Genomic DNA, 24211 nt, shown 5'->3' with positions numbered 1-24211 from the left:
CATGATGATCCTTTTCAAATCACTTGTTCTCTCTAGGCTGGAATACTGCTGTACATTAACATCTCCATTCAAAGCAGGTGAAATCGCAGATCTGGAGAGTGTACAGAGATCCTTTACTGCACGTATAAGTTCTGTCAAGCACCTTAAACTACTGGGAACGCTTGGAAGCACTTGACTTGTACTCGTTGGAACGCAGGAGGGAGAGATATATCATAATCTACACTTGGAAAATCTTGGAAGGAATGGTCCCAAATCTGCACACAGAAATCACTCCCTACGAAAGTAAAAGACTGGGGAGGCGATGCAAAATGCCCCCAATAAAAAGTAGGGGCGCCATTGGTACACTAAGGGAAAACACCATAAGTGTTCGGGGCCCAAAACTGTTCAACAGCCTCCCATCAAGCACTAGGGGAATTGCCAATAAACCCCTGGCTGCCTTCAAGAGAAAGCTGGACAGATACCTAAAGTCAGTGCCGGATCAGCCGGGCTGTGGCTCGTACGTTGGACTGCGTGCGGCCAGCAGTAACAGCCTAGTTGATCAGGCCCTGATCCATCAGGAGGCCTGGTCATGGACCGGGCCGCGGGGGCGTTGATCCCCGGAATAACCTCCAGGTAACCTCCAGGTAACCAGTACCACCAACACCAGTACCATCACCAGTACCACCAGTACCATCACCACCAGTACCATCACCAGTACCACCAGTACCATCACCACCAGTACCACCACCACCACCAGTACCACCAACACCAGTACCACCAACACCACCACCAGTACCACCACCAGTACCACCACCACCACCAGTATCATCACCACCACCAGTACCACCATCACTGCTACCACCACCATCACCACTGCTACCCTCACCACCACCACTACCATGACCACTACCCTCACCACCACCAGTACCACCACCACCACCAGTACGATCACCACCACCAGTACCACCACCACCAGTACCACCACAACCACCAGTACCACAACTATTGCTACAACCACCATCACCACTGCTACCCTCACCCCCACCACCACCGTGACCACTACCCTCACCACCACCTGTACTACCACCACCACTGCTACCACCACCATCACCACTGGTACCACCACCATCACCACTGCTACCCTCACCACCACCACTACCATGACCACTACCCTAACCCCCACCACCACCATGACTACTACCCTCACCACCACCAGTACCACCACCACCACCATCACCACTTCTACCCTCAGCACCACCACCACCATGACCACTACCCTCATCACCGCCACCATGACCACTACCCTCACCACCACCACCATGACCACTACCCTCACCACCACCACCATGACCACCACCCTCACCACCACCACCATGACCACCACCCTCACCACCACCACCATGACCACTACCCTTACCACCACTAATACCATCACCACCCTCACCACTGGTACCACCACTACCTTCACCACCACCATCACCCTCAACACCACCACCGTCACCACCATCACCCTCAACACCACCACCGTCACCACCATCACCCTCAACATCATCACCCTCACCACCACCACCCTCATCACCATAACCACCATCACTCTCATCACCATTACCACCCTCACCACTACCACACTCACCACCATCATCACCCACACCACCACCCTCACCACCCTCACCACCACCGCCTCCAGTATTACCTCCACCAATGCTACCACCATTACCCTTACCTGGAGTTTACCTGGAGATGGTTTCGGGGGTCAACGCCCCCCGGCTCGGTCTGAGACCAGGTCTCGTCGTGGATCAGGGTCTGATCAACCAGGCTGTTACTGCTGGCCGCACGCACCATCACCACAACCATCACCCCGTCACTACCACTACTACCACCACCACCATCAACGCAACCACAGCCACCTTCACCACCACCACCAGTATTACCACTAAAACCACCACCATCACCACTACTACCACTACAACCACCACCGTTACTGCCACTACCACCACCACTACTACTAGTACCAACACCACTATCACTCCAACACCACTACCACTCCACCACCACTACCACTCCACCACCACTACCATCACCACTGCCACCACCATCACGTGATCACCACCACTATTACCATTACCACCATGACCACTGCCACCACCACCACTACTACCCCTACCACCACCACTACCACCACTACTTGCAACCAGGATATGGGGGTGTGCGGCGAGTTTCCAGGTTTCAGTGTATTTAAGGGTCATGTTTTCTCCTCCCTTATTTGTGAAAGGCGTATTACACCACGGTTATGTTTGAGCAAGTCTCTCTCTCTCTCTCTCTCTCTCTCTCTCTCTCTCTCTCTCTCTGTTGAACAGTCTTGGGCCCTGAACACTTATGGTGTTTTCTCTCAAAGTACCAATGGCCCCCTTTTCATTGGGGGTATTTAGCACCGCCTGCCCAGTCTTTTACTTTCGTAGGGAGTGATTTCTGTGTGCAGATTCGGAACTCTGGGTAAGACTACTGTCTTTCCCAGAGGCCGATAGCTACCCCCATCTTCACGTATTTCAATATAAAGACATAAGTGGGAAATGGCCGATACACCCCCATACCTAGAGGGTGTTCCAGTGTCAACTCCCCCACGGCCCGGTTCATGATCAGGCCTCGAGGGGGATCAGGGCTTCATCAACCAGTCTGAATAGTGACGAGCATTTTTAAGGTTGCATTTCTACATTTCCAGTAACTCTGGAAACGCCAGCGCTGCTGGAAGGAAACTTCCTTCTGTAATAAAATATGACAGAAGAACCATCCTGGATAATGGGTGTTATAGGTAACAATAATTTTAGCCTTGTATGTTGAATGTTATAGATTACAATGCGTTGTGACTTATTATATGTATTTTAATAGAATGGACACGGAAAACCTCGCAAACATTTGGATAAATCCCCAAAAACATTTGGATAAATCGCGCAAACATTTGGATATAACCAATTTTTAAAGTTCTTAATCAACGACAAGAACATGTATGTTTCTTAGTGTACCACACTAAGAGTATATTTTAATCTCTATTTTAATAATTAAAATATTCTTGACTGGTGATGTGTAGGTTATATGTAAGCCTTAATGACTTTGTAGTCAGTTTTCTTCAAACCCCATTAACAAACCAACTAGCCACTTCGGTGGCAAAATCTAAATCTCAACCATCAAACAATGTACATGACAATATATATAGGTACTCATCTATATGTGGTTACGGGGGTGTGAATAGGTTACTTGCAGCCTTCACAACCCAATAAACCAACAAAGCATTTCAGTAGAATTTTTAAACCCATTTTTTTTTTCACCAATAAAACTGCTATCACAGATGACTTTGCGAATAGTGTGGGAACAAGTTAGTGAATATGTTTACACAGGTGACGCCATGCTCCCGTTCACACACATCATTATTAACAACTGTTGAATCGAGTGAGATCGATGAACAAATACTACCTCAACTCCAACAGTAGAAATCGACTCCCGAAGCGGAGGGTAGGGAAAGCTTAGGACGATGTGGGTGGGTAAGTGGACTTCAGGAAGCGGAGTGTGAGACTTGGCGGGGAGGGAAGTAGGACGACCCCCTGAGTGAGCATAAGGGGGAAGATGCTGAAGTTGGGGAAGGGAGGGGGTGGGGAATGAGGGGGTTTGTGGTGAGAATGTCCCGGCTATAAAAGATCTTGGGCAGCGTGGTGTTGGAATATTGTGGCTGCTGGACCTCTGCCTCACCACCATGGCTTCATTGTGTTTCCTCACCCCTGTTCTCATGGTCCTCCTGGTAAGTCCTTTGTCTGGCTTGTGATGTGCACCTGACTGAGGAACACACTTTGTTTACTCATGATATCAGCTTTCTTGCTTATGTCGTGTTTTTTTTTTTTTAATTACCAGGGTGCCTGTAGGATCCTTATAATAATAATAATAGCTTTATTTCTGCAAGTACATGTACAAGGTATACAGGCATAGCTGACATCAATGACATACTACTATATAGAAAGCCCCTTGTTATGCAGAGCATTTCAGGCAAATTAGGTCAATTTTGTCCCAGTCGACTAACACCCAGGTACTCATTTTACTGATAGGTGAACAGGGACAGCAGGTGTCTTATGAAAACACGTCATAATGTTTTCCAGTCGTACCGGGGATCGATCCCCGGACCTCAGTGTGTGAGCTGAGTGCGATAGCGATAGCTACTGAACACCTTGGAGGAATTTTGTGGATTTTTTTTTTTAACTAATGCTGGTTACTCTAACTTTATAGTATTTATTTGTGTTGTGTTTTTTATTCGTGCTAGTAGTTTATATATTCGTTACTAGGTTTATATCTTCGGTGTTCTTGTTTGTTTTGTATTTGTTTTTATTGCTAAGAGTGCTAAGTGATTTACCGGGTCACAGTGTTCTTTTATATCTCAAAACTTCTTGCCTTCCTCCTCTTGTCTTCCCACTAAGGTTTCTCTTGTATTGTAATGTTGTTAAAACAGACATGTTGAGCAAAGGAAGTCCTTCCATTATTAAGATATTTCAGGTACAGGACATGGTCAAGTACAGGAAAAATACATAACATTAATATGTATATAATGCTGAAGGGTAGTTACATTAGGTGGTGGGCAAAGATCAGGTCAGGTGTAGGCCTGGGCCACCAAGGTTAGGTAACATACGCTTCCTATGTTCCAAAAACTGTTTATTACGACAGGCTTCGCTAAAATGTACGTCAGGTATTTCTGACGTGAATAGCTACAAATTCTCGGAATGGCCGTCTGTCACTGTCATTCTTCTGGTACAACAAACGTACGTGTTCAAAGTTCATGAGACGTGCATGTGTGTTCTGATGTACCACACATATTCTGTGTTACCTACCCTGCAAACTTTTTTATGCTCCTGTAATCGTGTGTTCAAATCTTTGGCTGTTCTCCGATATAAATGCGATCGTGCCCTCAGAAACAATATAAAAAAGTTGATCTGATAGGCATTTGTTTATAGCATGAGACTTACCACTTAAGCTTATGCATAGAATGTGGTATGCCTTTTAGGCTTATGCACAGCAGGTGGCTTACCACTTAACTCTTTTAGCCCTGAAATATGAAAGGCATATTGGTTTGTTCTCATTTGTTGATATGCTGTGTGAGGCAGAGAGCTGCCAAAGTTACCAGATTCACAATCAAGTAGATTTTTAGAAGGTAGTGAAGGTCCCTCCAGTTTTGTATGGCCTCCAACTGTTACCAGTTCATTGCTATGGTTATAGAAAAGAGCTGGGAACCTCATATCCCATCACAGCTAAAAGGATTAAGCTTAGAAACGATACACTAAGATCATAATACTAAAATATTGTATAGCCATTATTATAATTACAGATTTTCGTAATTATTAAGTATACATACATACAAAAAATCATTATTTTTTTTTTATTCACCGGTATTCTCCCGGCCAGGGTCTTTTCCAAGTAGTGGTGACCCGGCCTTGGCTCCCTATCTGGGGAGTGTCTCGAGACTTAAGTCTCCCATGGGAGGAGGTACAAGTACCCCCTCATCTGTGGGACCAACTGTCCCCAGGCCTAGCCACATTCCCCGCCCTCACGGGGCTCGTAGGGAGAAGCTAGGCCTCTGGTCTGCCATCTGCCACTCCCCAAAGGGGCTCGTGGAGATGGCAGTCTTATGAGCTGCTGATATTTCGTTGTGTTTGTTTATTAGATTATTGTAAACTTATCTAAAATAGTTTTAGATGGATTAGGCTATATTAAATTGCGGTCGTTATAATAAGGTTTCGTAAGTTTACTAAGGTTCATTTGGTACAAAATTATTTTTTTACATTAATATAAATGGAAAAATATATATATTTAAACGTACAAAAGAAAATTTTAGAAAGAACTTAATTTTAAATGAATTCTTGCTAATTGACCAGTTTTACCTATTCGGCATGACACACACACACACACACACACACACACACACACACACACACACACACACACACACACACACATATATATATATGTATATATATGTATATATATATATATATATATACATATATATATATATATATATATATATATATATATATATATATATATATATATATATATATATATCAATAACAACACTGCGCTAGCCAAGGATTTGAACCCAGGTTGTACTGGCCTGCCTCATGGTAGGCGAGAACCACAGGACCACCCAAACCTACAAGAATGGTGCAGCCAGCACACAGCTAGCTGTTGGGCCTCCAAACAGGGATTAGAATGAAATTAGCTTAGAAGCTCCCACACCTCCGTATGCCCTCGGATGGTGGCCCAACAGCTAGCTGTGTGCTGGCTGCACAATTCTTGTGGGGTTGGGTGGTCCTTTGGTTTAAAGCGTCATGTGGTTTTCGCTTACCATGAGGCAGGCCAGTACAACATGCGTTCGAATCCTTGGCTAGCGCATATATTTCACTGTGTTTGTTTATGTACCAATTATGTACCTCTGTAATCTTTTGGCTACCGCCCACAAGATGGGTATGGGGTGCATAATAAACATATTAAACTAAAAAAAATTATATGGCAAGATGATCGTTGCTATTTAAGCCAAGATCGCAAGTTCTGCCTATTCGGCACGACGTTTATATATATATATATATATATATATATATATATATATATATATATATATATATATATATATATATATATATATATATATATATATATATATATATATATATATATATATATATATATATATATATATATATATATATATATATATATAACAACACTGCACTAGCCAACGACTCGAACCCATGCTGCTTTCGCCTGCTTCATGGTGGGCGAAAACACATGACGCCCTTATTCACTGAACCATAGAGCCATCCACACCATCGTGTGTCCTTGAGTAGGGAGTACCACATTCAGTTTCGCTGGATGCCCTACTCTTAAGGATAATATGGTTCAGTGGATAAGGGCGTCATGTGTTTTCGCCCACCATGAGGCAGGCCAAAGCAGCATGGGTTCGAGTCCTTGGCTAGTGCAGTGTTGTTATTGATTATATATACGTATATATATATATATATATATATATATATATATATATATATATATATATATATATATATATATATATATATATGCAATAAGATCACAGTAAACAGGTGATTTCAAAATATGCAAAACAACCACTCTGAAAGAATAGAGAAATTCCAAGCGCTTTCGTGACTACTCGCATTATATATATATATACATTATATATATATATATATATATATATATATATATATATATATATATATATATATATATATATATATATATGTCGTGCCGAATAGGCCGAACTTGCGATCTTGGCTTATATAGCAACGATCATCTTGCCATATAGTTTTTTTTTTAGTTTAATATGTTTATTATGCACCCCATACCCATCCTGTGGGCGGTAGTCAAAAGATTACAGAGGTACATAATTGGTCCAGGGACTGGACTCCAAAGTTTCGATAGCTGAGCAAGTTACAGAGGTAATGAACTCACAATTTACAAAGGTAATGAACTCACAATTTTCAAAGGTAATGAACTCCAGGTAAGTCTAGTCACAATCATGACAAATTACAAAGGTATTTACAGATTACAGAGGTACGTAATTGGTCCAGGGACTGGACCCCCAAAGTTTTGATAGCTGAACTAGGTACAAGGTAATGAACTCACAAGTTACAAAGGTAATGAATCCTGTGAGAATGGTTACTTACGTTTATACATGGCTACAATCATGAACAAATTATAGAGTAATGAGCAATTCACACTTCCACACCCGGTCACAACGGTAATGAGTTATTGGTGCAAATATTGATTGTTCAGCCACACACACACACACACACATACATACATACACAAACTCATACACACACACACACACACACACACACACACACATACATACACAAACTCATACACACACACACACACATACATACACAAACTCATACACACACACACACACTCATACACAAACTCATACGCACACACGCACACACACTCATACACACAAAGACAGGATGTTCCAGAGTTTGGACACAGTAACAAGGGGACACAGTTGGAAGCTAAAGACACAGATGAATCACAGGGATGTTAGGAAGTATTTCTTCAGCCACAGAGTAGTCAGTAAGTGGAATAGTTTGGGAAGCGATGTAGTGGAGGCAGGATCCATACATAGCTTTAAGCAGAGGTATGATAAAGCTCACGGCTCGGGGAGAGTGACCTAGTAGCGATCAGTGAAGAGGCGGGGCCAGGAGCTCGGACTCGACCCCCGCAACCTCAACTAGGTGAGTACAACTAGGTGAGTACACACACACACACATACACAAACTCATACACACACACACACAAACACACACACACACTCATACACAAACTCATACGCACACGCACACACTCATACACACACACACACAGGCCAGGAGCTATGAATCGACCCCTGCAACCACAAATAGGTGAGTACACACACATGCCATATAGGACAAGCGAAAATTTGTGTATGTAATAATTTTGCCAAAATCATTCTGAACCTAACGAAAAAAATATATTTCACTGTGTTTGTTTAATATTAAATTATTGTAAACAAATCTAAAATATATTTAGTTGGGTTAGGCTAAAATAAATTGTTCTTGTTATAATATGGTTAGGTAAGTTTTCTAAGATTCTTTTGGAGCAAAATTAAAATTTTTTACATTAACATATTCCCCCTTGATTATAATAATAATAATAATAATAATAATAATTTAAACGTATAAGAGAAATTTTTAGAAAGGACTTAATTTTAAATGAGTTCTTGCTAATTGACCAGTTTTACATATTCGGCACGACATATATATATATATATATATATATATATATATATATATATATATATATATATATATATATATATATATATATATAGGGAGGTACCACCTTTAGAACTGTCCTGGGGACCCTTATCCTCAGAGAAAAGAATAAACTTGCTTCAGGGTAAACTCAAGGTTTTCCCTGAAGCTGTTTGAGAATTTTCTCCTACCACCCCCTATATTTCAAGTATGTTTTATTTAAAGACAAAAATACATATATGTGTTGTATATATATATAGCAAGAACTCATTTAAAATTAAGTCCTTTCTAAAATTTTCTCTTATACGTTTAAAGATATATATTTTTCATTAATGTTAATGTAAAAATTTTTAATTTTGCACCAAAAGAATCTTAGAAAACTTACCTAACCTTATTATAACAAGAACAATTTATTTTAGCCTAACCCAGCTAAATATATTTTAAATACGCTTACAACAGTTTAGTACTAAACAATCACAATCAAATACATTTTTTTTCGTAAGGTTCAGAACGATTTTGGCGAAATTATTGCATACACAAATTTTCACTTGTCCTATGTGGCAAGATGAGCGTTGCTATTTAAGCCAAGATTGCAAGTTCTACCTATTCGGCACGACATATATATATATATATATATATATATATATATATATATATATATATATATATATATATATATATATATATATATATATATATATATATATATATATGTCGTGTCGAATATGTAAAACTGGTCAATTAGTAAGAACTCACTTAAAATTAAGTCCTTTCTAAAATTTTCTCTTATACGTTTAAAGACATTTTTTTCATTAATGATAATTTAAAAATTTACAATTTTGCACCAAAAGAATCTTAGAAAACTTACATAACCTTATTATGACAAGAACAATTTATTTCAGCCTAACCCAACTAAATATATTTTAGATATGTTTACAATAATTTAATACTAAACAAACACAGTGAAACATATTTTTTTCGTTAGGTTCAGAATGATTTTGGCGAAATTATTGCATACACAAATTTTCACTTGTCTTACATGGCAAGATGAGCGTTGCTGTTTAAGCCAAGATCGCAAGTTCTGCCTATTCGGCACGACATATATATATATATATATATATATATATATATATATATATATATATATATATATATATATATATATATATATATATATATATATATATCAAACCTAATTACCAACCATTTCCCAGAGGTTGTATGACTCCTAAGGGTTATTGGTGCACCGCAGTGTAATACTCTGGAACTTTCTTGAGTGATCGTTGTCAGGATGCGGAACAAGCTCAGGACTCAGAGCTGTCTTCGCGAGAGTCAAGATTCAGCCAGTGACAGTCTCTTAAGCTCCTTCACTGGATATCGATGTTTGGCCTATTGAGTCTCATCGTTTTAAGCTGTATATCGAGTTCTCCTCCGTCAGTGCTTCATCCAACTGTTTTTCACCTTTCAACTACCTTACATCTTTGTGGCTCCTCTGTGTTTTCAGAGTCCACCCGTGTCCTGGTCCTTTTATTTCAAACAATCTGCCCTAACAATTCCTCTTAATATTTTGTGTTGTCATCATGTCTCACCGTGTGTGTGTACTCACCTAATTACTCACCTAATTGTGGTTGCAGGGGTCGAGACTCAGCTCCTGGCCCCGCCTCTTCACTGATCGCTACTAGGTCCTCTCTCTCTCTCTGCTTCTTGAGCTCTGTCATACCTCGTCTTAAAGATATGTATGGTTCCTACCTCCTCTGCATCACTTGCTAGGCTATTCCACTTCCTGACGACTCTGTGACTGAAGAAGTACTTCCTAACATCCCTGTGACTCGTCTGAGTCTTCAGCTTCCAATTGTGACCCCTTGTTTCTGTGTCCCTTCTGTGGAACATCCTGTCTCTGTCCACCTTGTCTATTTCACGCAGTATTTTGTATGTTGTTATCATGTCTCCCCTAACCCTCCTATCCTCCATTGTCGTCAGTCCGATTTCCCTCAACCTTTCTTCGCAGGACATTCCCCTGAGCTCCGGTACTAGCCTTGTTGCAAAACTTTGTACTTTCTCTAATTTCTTGATGTGCTTGACCAGGTGTGGGTTCCAAACTGGTGCTGCATACTCCAGTATGGGCCTGACGTACACATTGTACAGTGTCTTGAACGATTCCTTACTAAGGTGTCGAAACGCTATTCTCAGGTTTGCCAGGTGCCCATATGCTGCAGCAGTTATCTGGTTGATGTATGCCTCCAGAGACGTGCTCGGTGTTATGGTCACTCCAAGATCTTTCTCCTTGAGTGAGGTTTGCAGCCTTTGTCCACCTAGCCTATACTCTGTCTGCGGTCTTCTTGGCCCTTCCCCAATCTTCATGACTTTGCATTTGGCATGGTTGAATTCGAGAAGCCAGTTGCTGGATCATGTGTCCAGCCTGTCCAGGTCTCTTTGTAGTCCTGCCTGATCCTCATCCGATTTAGTCCTTCTCATTAACTTCACATCATCTGTGAACAGGAACACTTCAGAGTCTATCCCTTCCATCATGTCATTCCCATATATCAAAAACAGCACTGGTCCTAGGACTAACCCCTGTGGGACTCCACTCATCACAGGCACCCACTGTGATACCTCTTCACGTACCATGACTCATTGTTGCCTCCCTGTCAGGTATTCTCTGATCCATTGCAGTGCCCTTCCTGTTATACGCGCCTGATCCTTCAGCTTCTGCACTAATTATTGTAAGGAACTGTGTCGAAGGCCTTCCTGCAGTCCAGGAAAATGCAATCAACCCACCCCTCTCTCTCGTGTCTTACTTCTGTTACCTTGTCATAGAACTTCAGAAGGTTTGTGACACAGGATTTCCCTTCCATGAATCTGTGCTGGTTGTCGTTTATAATTTTGTTCCATTCCAGGTGCTCCACCACTCTCCTCCTGATAATCTTCTCCATGACTTTGCATACTATACACGTCAGAGACACTGATCTGTAGTTTGGTGCCTCGTTTCTGTCTCCTTTCTTAAAAATGGGGACTACATTTGCCGTCTTCTGTACCTCAGGTAGTTGCCCAGTTTCAGGGGATGTATTGAAGACTGTGGTTAGTGGTACACACAGTGTCTCTGCTAGTTCTCTAAGGACCCATGGGGAGATGTTGTCTTGACCCCTCGCCTTTGAGGTATCGAGGTCACTTAGCAGCTTCTGCACCTCCTCCTCCGTTGTTTGTATGTCATCCAGCACCTGTTGGTATATTCCCTGTTGGTGTTCCCCTCTGTGCTGTCTTCTCAGAGCCTTTCCTGTCTCTACTGTAAATACCTCCTTAAATCTCATGTTGAGTTCCTCTCATACCTCGTGATTGCCTCTTGTGAGTTCCTCACCTTCTTTCCTCAGCCTGATCACCTGGTCTTTGACTGTTGACTTCTTCCTAATGTGTCTGTACAGCAGTTTTGGGTCAGACTTGACTTTCGATGCTATGTTATTTTCATACTGTCGCCGGGCCTCCCTCCTTACTTGTGCATACTCGTTCCTGGCTCTTCGACTAACTCCTTATTTTCCTGTGTTCTTCGCCTTCTGTACTTTTTCCATTCTCTGTTGCACTTAGTTTTTGCCTTCTTACACCGTTTGGTAAACCAGGGGCTTGTTCTGGTCTTCCCATTATTTCTGTTGCTCTTGGGAACAAACCTTTCTTCTGCCTCCTTGCATTTTGTTACATATTCCATCATTTCATTTACCGACTTTCCTACCAATTCTCTGTCCCACTAAACCTCTTGCAGGAAGTTCCTCAAACCTATGTAGTCCCCCTGTTTATAGTCTGGCTTTTCCCATTCAACTCCTGTTACCCTCTCCACTTATAACTCTACTATGTATTCAAAGCACAGAACCATGTGATCACTAGCTCCTAGGGGCCTCTCATATGTGATTTCCTTACTGTCTGAACTGCTCAGGGTGAACAGAAGGTCCAGTCTTGCTGGTTCATCCTCCCCTCTCCCTCTGGTAGTGTCCTTAACATGTTGATGCATGAGGTTTTCCAGTACCACATCCATCATCTTGGCCCTCCATGTTTCGGGACCCCCGTGTGGCTCCAGGTTTTCCCAATCGATCTCCCTGTGATTGAAGTCACCCATAACTGGTAACTTCGCTCTGCTCGAGTGAGCTCTTCTTGCCACCTTAGCCAGTGTGTCCACCATTGCTCTGTTGCTCTCTTCATATTCCTCTCTTGGCCTCCTGCAGTTCTTTCATGGAGTATACATCACTTCAATGACTACCTTGTGCTCCTCAGATTGAAGTGTACCTACTATGTGTTCTCTTTTGCCAATCTCGTCCATGCCTCCCATTTCCTCAAATTTCCATCGTTTTTTTACGAGCAGTGCAACCCCTTCCTTCCCCTCTGCTCCTATCTTTCCTCAGGATCTGGTATCCTGGTGGGAAGATTGCATCTGTTATTGTCTCACTGATTTTCGTTTCTGTGACTGCTATGATGTCTGGGGACTTCTCATTGATTCTTTCATGCCACTCCTCATATTTGTTTGTAATTCCATCTGCATTCGTGTACCAAACCTTCAACTTGTGCTCCAAAACTGTGGTCCTGGGAAGATATTGGGGTTGGGAGAGCAGGAGCCCTGCCGGGGGCCTACGGGAGGTTACAGTGGGGGCAGAGTTCCCATAGGGGGTTGCTGTAGATTTGGGGCTCGTGGTGTGAGGGGTGGGGACAGAGGGATCCGTGTGTGATTGTTGGTTTAGATGGTTCAGTTGCTTTGGAGTTGTCGTGGTTGGAGTCCTTCTGCAGGTGTTTCTCAGGGGGATGTTTGCAGTTCTGCCTGTGTCTGGGTTATTCTGCTTTTCTTTATCACTTCCTCCCATTCCTCCTTTCGTTTTTGCACTCTTTCAGTATCCTCCTTTCCTCTTGCATTCGGTCTCGATCGAGGTACACACTCTAGAATTCCAGTTTGTCCCTCAGCAATGCTTTCACCTGCAGGATCATGGTTCGAGTTGATTCTACCTTGAAAATTACTTTGAGAGACCGCTTCCTTCTCCTTGCGAACCACCCAGTTCTCCGAAAATTTGCCACCTAGGTCATGTCGCCCTCGCCTATTGCCTTCATGGTACCTTCAATCGCTTTTATCTCCTCCTGTTTTATTTCATCATAGGTTTTCCCTTCGGCTTCCTGTGCGTGTATGTGTGTGTGATCTAGTGAGTATATATTTCAGCCTGGTAGTGTATTCCAATACTATATTGCTCCTTACAGGTGGGTGTTGTGACGCCACAGGAAGAGGAGCAACGTCCTCTAAGGTCAGTCACTCTTCCATCTCGAGTAACCTCCAGCATCACGCTAACTCACTTGACTATGATAACTGTATATGATCATAGCTGAGTAGATAAACTCAACAAATATTTGAGCTATTATTATCACCTAACTGAAGGAACACAAGGAATTCTACAGCTTCTGTTAAAAACTTAATTATATTCAAATTCATTTTTTTTATTTCTTTGCATAGTATACAACATGTGATTTACACCTTATAAAATATTGTTAAGCACAGAGAAAGCCACTAACATGCCTGAGCATTTCTGGCAGACTAATCCTTATGCTTACATATTACTTAAAACTAGACATAGGTTATTGAGTGGTAAATTTTAATTATTCATTATTTTACATTATTACAAAAGAGACGTAGCCAAAAATTTTATAATTAATAAGATTTACAGTAGAGAGGTAGCAAAAATTAAATAGAAGTATTATAATTAGTACAATTTACAATATCACAACAGTACAATTTTAAGTGCGTACCTCAGGGAAAACTCAAGGTTCTCCCCGGAGCTGTTTGAATATTTTCTTCTCCTACCACCTCCTATAATCTATATTCTAAGTGAACTTTATTAATAGACAGAATACATTGACAGAAAAGACAAAAATGAATACATTGGTACAATATATCGAAGATTATGAATCTCATCCAGGATTTTCCCTCCAGAAGCCACGCTGAGGCGCTGGAACATGAAAGTGGCTGCCCTTGGGTTCCTGGTGGTGTCGATGAGTCTGGAACCCAGTTCTTTAAGGACACATGTGACATTTTTTTCCCATGATCCCACGGTCTCTGATCCCACTGGGACATATTGATACTGTTGGCTTATGTCCATATACTTGCCGATATATATATATATATATATATATATATATATATATATATATATATATATATATATATATATATATATGTATTATTTATTAACACATCGGCCGATTCCCACCAAGGCAGAGTGGCCCGAAAAAGAAAAACTTTCACATCATGGCCCGGTGGTCTGGTGGCTAAAGCTCCCGCTTCACACATGGAGGGCCCGGGTTCGATTCCCGGCGGGTGGAAATTCCGACACGTTTCCTTACACCTATTGTCCTGTTCACCTAGCAGCAAATAGGTACCTGGGTGTTAGTCGACTGGCGTGGGTCGCATTCTGGGGGACAAGATTAAGGACCCCAATGGAAATAAGTTAGACAGTCCTCGATGACGAACTGACTTTCTTGGGTTATCCTGGGTGGCTAACCCTCCGGGGTTAAAAATCCGAACGAAATCTTATCTTCTTATCTTATCCATCACTGTCTTGCCAGAAGGGTGCTTTACACTACAGTTTTTAAACTGCAACATTAACACCCTTCCTTCAGAGTGCAGGCACTGTACTTCCCATCTCCAGGACTCAAGTCCGGCCTGCCGGTTTCCCTGAATCCCTTCATAAATGTTACTTTGCTCACACTCCAACAGCACGTTTAAGTATTAAAAACCATTTGTCTCAATTCACTCCTATCAAATACTCTCATGCACGCTTGCTGGAAGTCCAAGCCCCTCGCACACAAAGCCCCTTTTATCCCCTCCCTCCAACCCTTCCTAGGCCGACCCCTACCCCTCCTTCCCTCCACTACAGATTTATACACTCTCGAAGTCATTCTGTTATGTTCCATTCTCTCTACATGTCCAAACCACCTCAACAACCCCTCCTCAGCCCTCTGGATAATAGTTTTGGTAATCCCACATCTCCTAATTTCTGAACTACGAATTCTCTGCATTATATTCACACCACACATTGCCCTCAGACATGACATCTCCACTTCCTCCAGCCTTCTCCTCGTTGCAACATCCATCACCCATACTTCACACCCATACAAGAGTGTTGGTACAACTATACTCTCATACATTCCCCTTTTTGCTTCCATGGACAAAGTTCTTTGTCTCCACAGACTCCTAAGTGCACCACTCACCCTTTTCCCCTCATCAATTCTGTGATTCACCTTATCTTTCATAGACCCATCTGCTGACACGTCCACTCCTAAATATCTGAATACACTCACCTCCTCCATACTCTCTCCCTCCAATCTGATATGCAGTCTTTCGTCACCTAATCTTTTTATCCTCATAACCTTACTCTTTCCTATATTCACTTTTAAATTTCTTCTTTTACATACCCTACCAAATTCATCCACCAACCTCTGAAACTTCTCTTCAGAATCTCCCAAAAGCACCGTGTCATCAGCAAAAAGCAACTGTGACAACTCCCACTTTGTATTTGATTCTTTATCTTTTAACTCCACACCTCTTGCCAAGACCCTAGCATTCACCTCTCTTACAATCCCATCTATAAATATATTGAACAACCATGGTGACATCACACATCCCTGTCTAAGGCCTACTTTTACTGGGAAATAATCTCCCTCTCTCCTACATACTCTAACCTGAGCCTCACTATCCTCGTAAAAACTCTTCGCGGCTTTCAGTAACCTACCTCCTATACCATACACCTGCAACATCTGCCACATTGCCCTCCTATCCACCCTGTCATATACCTTTTCTAAATCCATGAATGCCACAAAAACCTCTTAACCCTTATCTAAATACTGTTCACCTATATGTTTCACTGTAAACACTTGGTCTACACACCCCCTACTTTTCCTAAAGCCTCCTTGTTCATCTGCTATTCTACTCCCCGTCTTACTCTTAATTCTTTCAATAATAACTCTTACCATACACGTTACCAGGTATACTCAACAGATTTATTCCCCTATATTTTTTGCACTTTCTTTTTAGCCCCTTTGCCTTTATACAAAGGAACTATGCATGCTCTCTGCCAATCCCTAGGTACCTTACCCTCTTCCATGCATTTCTTAAATAATAGCACCAACCACTTCAAAACTATATCCCCTCCTGCTTTTAACATTTCTATCTTTATCCCAACAATCCCAGCTGCCTTACCCCCTCTCATTCTACCTACTGCCTCACGAACTTCCCCCACACTCACAACTGGCTCTTCCTCACTCCTACAAGATGTTATTCCTCCTTGCCCTATACACGAAATCACAGCCTCTCTCTCTCTCTCTCTCTCTCTCTCTCTATATATATATATATATATATATATATATATATATATATATATATATATATATATATATATATGGGATGGGGTCCACCTCTGGTGTAAATCGTGGGACCCCTAGCCTCGGAAAAGTGGATAAAAAGGCCTCAAGGAAGAATATTTGGATTTCTTCCTGAAGCCGTTTGAATATTCCACTTCCCCTACCACCCCATCTTTTAATATATTTTTTTTTACCAATAGAAATATTTTATTACATAATATGGTACAGAAGAATTAAGAGATACATTGTTGACATAAAGGTGGCAAATAAGGTACATGTTGTTACGTGTGTATCACCGATTATAAGGCGAAAATCTCGTCCAGCTCCTCAGAGCTGGGGCGTGTGCCCAAAATGCAGCAGGTATTACCCCTTTGAACAGCCGCACTGAGCCGCTGGAACAGAAAACTAGCTGCCCTGGGATCCCTAGTTACCCTGATGAGTCTTTTTCCCAGATCCTTAAGGAATTTAGATGCACTCTTTCCCCATGAGCCAAGGGTCTCTGAGCCTATGGGAACAAACATATAATGATGGGCAAGTTCTCCATATTTTCTAGACTTTTGGGGCTCCCTGAAGCTGGCAGCTGCCCCTCCTTCCTCCCTGGTGTATTGGAGATAGGTATCAGCCAAGGTAGATGCACATGTATAGTCCCACACCACCTGCTTCCCATCTGTCCAGGCTTGAAGGGTGATACCATCTGGACGCTTCTGGCTGCCATCAGATCTGCATAGTTGGGGTGGCTCCCTTACTGCTGGGCATCCAGCTGTTGTGAGGCTCCTCTTGATAATGTTATTAACCTCCTCATGTCTTGCAATCTTTCCCTCGGATTTACGGCACACAAGACCATGGTACCCGAATCGGTCTGCTTCTTCACTACCACAAATACTCCTGTGTTCGGCGAGAATAGGGGCGGCAAGTCGAAGGGCAACACCGATGCGGATGGTCTGTGGGTCGAGGCGTGTGCCAAGGCTGGAGTTGGGAACAGCCAACAAAATGTCCCAAGCATGAGGGGCTCTCACTGCCAGGAGGCGGGCTCTATCCTTCCCTGACACACTCTGAAGCATTGTTGAGGCTATATTTTCCACTATTGGACCATCCCAGTGCGATTGTTTGTAGTTGTTGGGGGGAGCAGGTCTGGTTTCAGAGCCCGTTAGATTATTCCAGATCATTGCTCCGTCAATGAATTTTTGGTCCTGGACTCCAATCTTGTCCCTAAGATGTTCAGGGAGAATCGCTGCTACAAGCTCTCTGGATGTAATACACGAGGACAGAAAAGCAGGTAACGCAATCTGTGATGACTTGCGGACACCAATGCCTCCTAGTCTGACTGGAAGTGTAGCTTGGTTCCACTGCCCGTCTTCTAGAGTAAGGTTAAGTAATTTCGTAAAAATCTGCCTCAGAATACTGTCGTATTCGTGCAGTATAGGGTTATCATATGAAGGTGCACATCTTAGGAAATATGTCAACCTGGGCAGACTCAAGCACTTTGTGAGAAGGCACAAGGCATCGTGGGTGTCCAGATTGCCTATTCATTGTTCCATTCTCCTTAACTCTTCCAATTTCTTCCTGAGAATTGTGTCAATGGCATTGCTTCCCAGAGGTGCTCCTAGCAAGACACTATTTGTGGGGGCAATGACTGCTGCTCCTGGTAGTTTTGATCTCACTGCATTTATCACTTGTTGACTGACTGAGATGATTTCACATTTGGATGGATTCAGGATGAGACCCATTTCCTGTCCCCGTGTCATTACCTGTGTAAGGTCATGTAGGAGGGACTCCTTTGTACCTGCTAGTGTGCCATCATCTAGGAACCAGATGTTTAGCTCGCTGATCAGTCTGACTGTGATTTCCCTAACTGCTATACAGAAGAGAAATGGTGCAAGAGGATCTCCTTGTTGGACACCCTCCGATGATGTGATTTCATGCTCTCCAAAGAGAAGCATTGATTCCTTGCTATACCCAGCTGAAACAAAAGGGAAGAGACCAGGGAAATGTTCTTGTAATGCTGCTAATACCACGTCTCTTTTCAGAGATTGAACGCATTCTTGAAATCTAATTTTACCACTGCATTGTCCTCAGGCAGGTTGTTGATATACGCCCTTGTTGCATGAACCTCTGCTTCACTTCCTTGAGAGACCCCAAAGCCAAGCTGGTTTGGTTGAAGCATCATGGCTGCCTGTGCACGAATACTATGCAAAACAACCACTGTGAAAGAGTAGTGAAATTCCAAGCGCTTTCGTGACTACTCACATTGTCAATGCGAGTAGTCACGAAAGCGCTTGGAATTTCACTACTCTTTCACAGTGGTTGTTTTGTATATTTTAAATTCACCTGTTTACTGGTGTATAATATATATATATATATATATATATATATATATATATATATATATATATATATATATATATATATATATATTATACAGGTGTATAATATATATATATATATATTATAATGTATAATGTTGCAGTTTAAAAACTGTAGTGTAAAGCACCCTTCTGGCAAGACAGTGATGGAGTGAATGATGGTGAAAGTTTTTCTTTTTCGGGCCACCCTGCCTTGGTGGGAATCGGCCAGTGTGTTAATAATATATATATATATATATATATATATATATATATATATATATATATATATATATATATATATATATATATATATATATATATATATATATATATGCAATAAGATCACAGTAAACAGGTGATTTCAAAATATGCAAAACAACCACTCTGAAAGAATAGAGAAATTCCAAGCGCTTTCGTGACTACTCACATTATCAAGGAACTATGAAAGTGAAGCATCCAAGGAAGCTATATAAGGGGTCGGCCAGCACCTCACTATCAGATCCCACAACGGTAAAACACGTGACGCGCGGCGAGCCAACTTGGACAGGTCCTTTGCAAAACTCACCCCCGAGCTATTTATTTGTCCAGTGTATTATTAAATTCTACCCAAATTCTATTAATTATAAATGGATCTAATTTATATAAACCAAAGGAAATATTCATATTATTGTCAAAACTGCTTTTTATGAAACAAGATTCAATTATATTCCTGTCGACCATGGACTTGCTTGATACTACTTTCTCAACTTTTTGAAAATCAATTGGATGGTTAAAATCTCTTACATGAATAAATAGAGCATTGGAATCTTGTCCAGTTCTAATGCTATATTTATGTTGTTTTAATCTTAGTTCGAGATTTTTACCTCGAACTAAGATTAAAACAACATAAATATAGCATTAGAACTGGACAAGATTCCAATGCTCTATTTATTCATGTAAGAGATTTTAACCATCCAATTGATTTTCAAAAAGTTGAGAAAGTAGTATCAAGCAAGTCCATGGTCGACAGGAATATAATTGAATCTTGTTTCGTAAAAAGCAGTTTTGACAATAATATGAATATTTCCTTTGGTTTATATAAATTAGATCCATTTATAATTAATAGAATTTGGGTAGAATTTAATAATACACTGGACAAATAAATAGCTCGGGGGTGAGTTTTGCAAAGGACCTGTCCAAGTTGGCTCGCCGCGCGTCACGTGTTTTACCGTTGTGGGATCTGATAGTGAGGTGCTGGCCGACCCCTTATATAGCTTCCTTGGATGCTTCACTTTCATAGTTCCTTGATAATGTGAGTAGTCACGAAAGCGCTTGGAATTTCTCTATTCTTTCAGTGGTTGTTTTGCATATATATATATATATATATATATATATATATATATATATATATATATATATATATATATATATATATATATATTATACAGTATACGACCTCAATAAGATATTTGCGAATTTTTCTTCTAAGGAACATTTATTTTCTGGTACGATGGAGCTTCAAAGTATGACACAATGAGAGCAGGAAAGTGTACACACTTTGTGGGGTGTACTTCTCTTATAGTTTATTCCCAAAATTAGGGATTAAAGTATAATTGACTGGAGGTGTATAGGTGGCATGCAGCCTTAATGACCCTCGTGAAGTCGATAAGCTATAAGACCAATAAACTTGTCCATTACTAACTGAGGCTCGCCCCTAGCATGCGTTGCGTGTCAGAAGGAAGGTTCCCACATCCCAGTGACTGCGGAGGCTTCGTGGATTGTCTACCTGACGGAGAAGGATTGAGGGCTCGTGAAGGATCCTGCAGGGGCCGCGCCTACCATCCCACCCTCAGGAAGTGTGTCACCTTGAATAAAGTAAGTATGGCTCAGAGAGTGAGTTCGTAGGTGAGTTTGGCTTATGGTGTGCGCTTGTAGAGGAGTGTGGCGGCTTAGTGTGTCAGCTTGTGAATGTGGCTCAGGGTGTGGACCTGGAAGTAAATGTAACTCGCGGTGTTAATTTGTAAACTAGTGAACATTTAAAGTGTCAGATTCTATTAGATGAGTTGCTCACAAAGTTATATTGCATGGGACGAATGCATTACATTTTCTTTTCATTCATAATACGTGAATTAAGAAACCTGAAGGTTGTATGTCATGTGAGGTCAGGGAGAATAATTGCAGTTTCTACCACAGACGGACGAGGCTGCATGTGTTGTGTAGTCAGGATGAGTGAAGATGTTTTGTACAAGGACAAGGCTGCATGTGATGTGTCGTCAGGGTAAATGTTTGTGATTCGTTCCACAGGTGGCAGAGGAAGCATGTCATGTGTAGTTAGGGTGTGTGATAGTGGTTCCTACCACAGGTGGAACAGTGTTGGGTAGTGAGAATGAGTGATGGTGGTTCTTTCCACAGGTTGATGGATGTAAGCCTCGTGCCGCCAGAGCTCTCGCCAACGATCCCAAGTTGGACTATGTTTGTGAAAACTCCACAAGTGACTTCATGTGTGCCGACTGCAAGACACTAGTCCTCTGTGTCAACGGTACAGCATATCCAGAGACTTGCGGTTCTGGCGACTTGTGTAATATCGACAATGACCATTTTGGAGGTGGTGTGTGCTACCCTAACCAACCTTCAGATTGTTCTTGCGATGCACCCAACCAGTTCAAGGAAGATTCCTACAATGAAGCTCGCTTCTTATTCTGCGAGGCCACAGGTTCGGACCCACAAATCTTCCAGTGCCCTGATGACCATGTTTTCGATTCCACAATGAACCAGTGTATACATTACAACGGTCTACCGGAGTGCACCAGCATTGGTGTCTTTGCAAATTCCAGAAATTGCTCCCAGTTCTACAACTGCATTCCCACAATTGACGGCTGGGTACAGAAACCCTTCTCGTGTAACAATGAGACTCATAAGCATTTAATGTATAACGAGGCAGCTGGTAGCTGTGAGGACCCATGCACCTGGGGCAACGGAAATTTTAAATGCGAGGAAGAAGGTCGCTTTGCCGACCCTCTCAACTGCCAACGATACTACGAGTGTGTGAAAGACACAAGTGAGGCATCAGATTTCCGCCAGGCTCTACACGAGTGTCCAGAGGGCTACGAGTGGGACCAATCAGCGAGAAATTCTTACGGTCATTGTGTGCTAGAGGGCAATAGCTTAAACCCGTGTGTCCCTGCTGTTGCCAACAAGTGCAGTGTGGATAGGAGTCAGTGTCCCAGCACCACTGAAGAGCCCGATGATACCACTGACCAACCAACCACTCGCCAGCATGAATAAGACCTGGACAAAGACCAGTCTAATGCCTTCATGACCTGACCTTCACTCACTCCTAGCAGAACGTTCGTTTTTGTTATGTAGAATTGTAGTTCTTTGTTGTCTATTTATTCATTGTTGGCTGAAATATATCACAATCACCTCGTGCAAAAATTGTTTTACGCACCTTGAGGTCTACCTAGTGTCCCTGACCTATTTTATATACACCTATTTTATATATACCTATTTTATATACACCCCACATTACTGACAATCCTGGGAATAAAGATAAATACAACTCTTAGAGCATTTAATTAGGAGACTTTCACCCACCGTTTTTTCAATCTAATGTAGAGAACAGAAAGTCACATAATATAATTATTGAACATGCTTCTCTCAAGGGAGGTTCCTTGATGCCTGAGAGCTCTTGTAACCTAGTAAGCTTGTAAGCTAGTAACCCCTTTTCCCGTATACCTGGAGTTTACCTGGAGAGAGTTCCGGGGGTCAACGCCCCCGCGGCCCGGTCTGAGACCAGGCCTCCTGGTGGATCAGAGCCTGATCAACCAGGCTGTTGCTGCTGGCTGCACGCAAACCAACATACGAGCCACAGCCCGGCTGATCCGGAACTGACTTTAGGTGCTTGTCCAGTGCCAGCTTGAAGACTGCCAGGGGTCTGTTGGTAATCCCCCTTATGTGTGCTGGGAGGCAGTTGAACAGTCTCGGGCCCCTGACACTTATTGTATGGTCTCTTAACGTGCTAGTGACACCCCTGCTTTTCATTGGGGGGATGGTGCATCGTCTGCCAAGTCTTTTGCTTTCGTAGTGGGTGATTTTCGTGTGCAAGTTCGGTACTAGTCCCTCTAGGATTTTCCAGGTGTATATAATCATGTATCTCTCCCTCCTGCGTTCCAGGGAATACAGGTTTAGGAACCTCAAGCGCTCCCAATAATTGAGGTGTTTTATCTCCGTTATCCGCGCCGTGAAAGTTCTCTGTACATTTTCTAGGTCGGCAATTTCACCTGCCTTGAAAGGTGCTGTTAGTGTGCAGCAATATTCCAGCCTAGATAGAACAAGTGACCTGAAGAGTGTCATCATGGGCTTGGCCTCCCTAGTTTTGAAGGTTCTCATTATCCATCCTGTCATTTTTCTAGCAGATGCGATTGATACAATGTTATGGTCCTTGAAGGTGAGATCCTCCGACATGATCACTCCCAGGTCTTTGACGTTGGTGTTTCGCTCTATTTTGTGGCCAGAATTTGTTTTGTACTCTGATGAAGATTTAATTTCCTCATGTTTACCATATCTGAGTAATTGAAATTTCTCATCGTTGAACTTCATATTGTTTTCTGCAGCCCACTGAAAGATTTGGTTGATGTCTGCCTGGAGCTTTGCAGTGTCTGCAATGGAAGACACTGTCATGCAGATTCGGGTGTCATCTGCAAA

At 42.0% G+C, this 24211-nt stretch overlaps 1 protein-coding gene across 1 annotated transcript; it reads left to right on the top strand.

Annotated features, from left to right (window-relative positions):
• The first annotated feature begins 3639 nt into the window (after positions 1-3639).
• On the top strand, positions 3640-23064 carry LOC128686161 (uncharacterized). Its single transcript, XM_070083468.1, has 4 exons — positions 3640-3769; positions 14031-14074; positions 21226-21382; positions 21920-23064. The coding sequence occupies exons 1-4, from the start codon at positions 3725-3727 to the stop codon at positions 22790-22792; spliced, it is 1119 nt and encodes a 372-aa protein (XP_069939569.1). The 5' UTR covers positions 3640-3724; the 3' UTR covers positions 22793-23064.
• The last annotated feature ends 1147 nt before the right edge of the window (positions 23065-24211 follow it).

Source organism: Cherax quadricarinatus, chromosome 9 (genome assembly GCF_038502225.1).
Source record: "Cherax quadricarinatus isolate ZL_2023a chromosome 9, ASM3850222v1, whole genome shotgun sequence".
NCBI lineage: Eukaryota > Metazoa > Arthropoda > Malacostraca > Decapoda > Parastacidae > Cherax > Cherax quadricarinatus.
This window is presented reverse-complemented; position numbering and strand designations above follow the sequence as displayed.

Bases quoted from the DNA above. Each gene is read 5' to 3' on its own strand.
- LOC128686161 (XM_070083468.1), top strand. From the start codon at position 3,725: ATGGCTTCATTGTGTTTCCTCACCCCTGTTCTCATGGTCCTCCTG. The intron at 3,770-14,030 runs GTAAGTCCTTTG...TGCTCCTTACAG, and splicing joins CTGTTCTCATGGTCCTCCTG to GTGGGTGTTGTGACGCCACA. The intron at 21,383-21,919 runs GTAAGTATGGCT...TTCTTTCCACAG, and splicing joins AGTGTGTCACCTTGAATAAA to GTTGATGGATGTAAGCCTCG.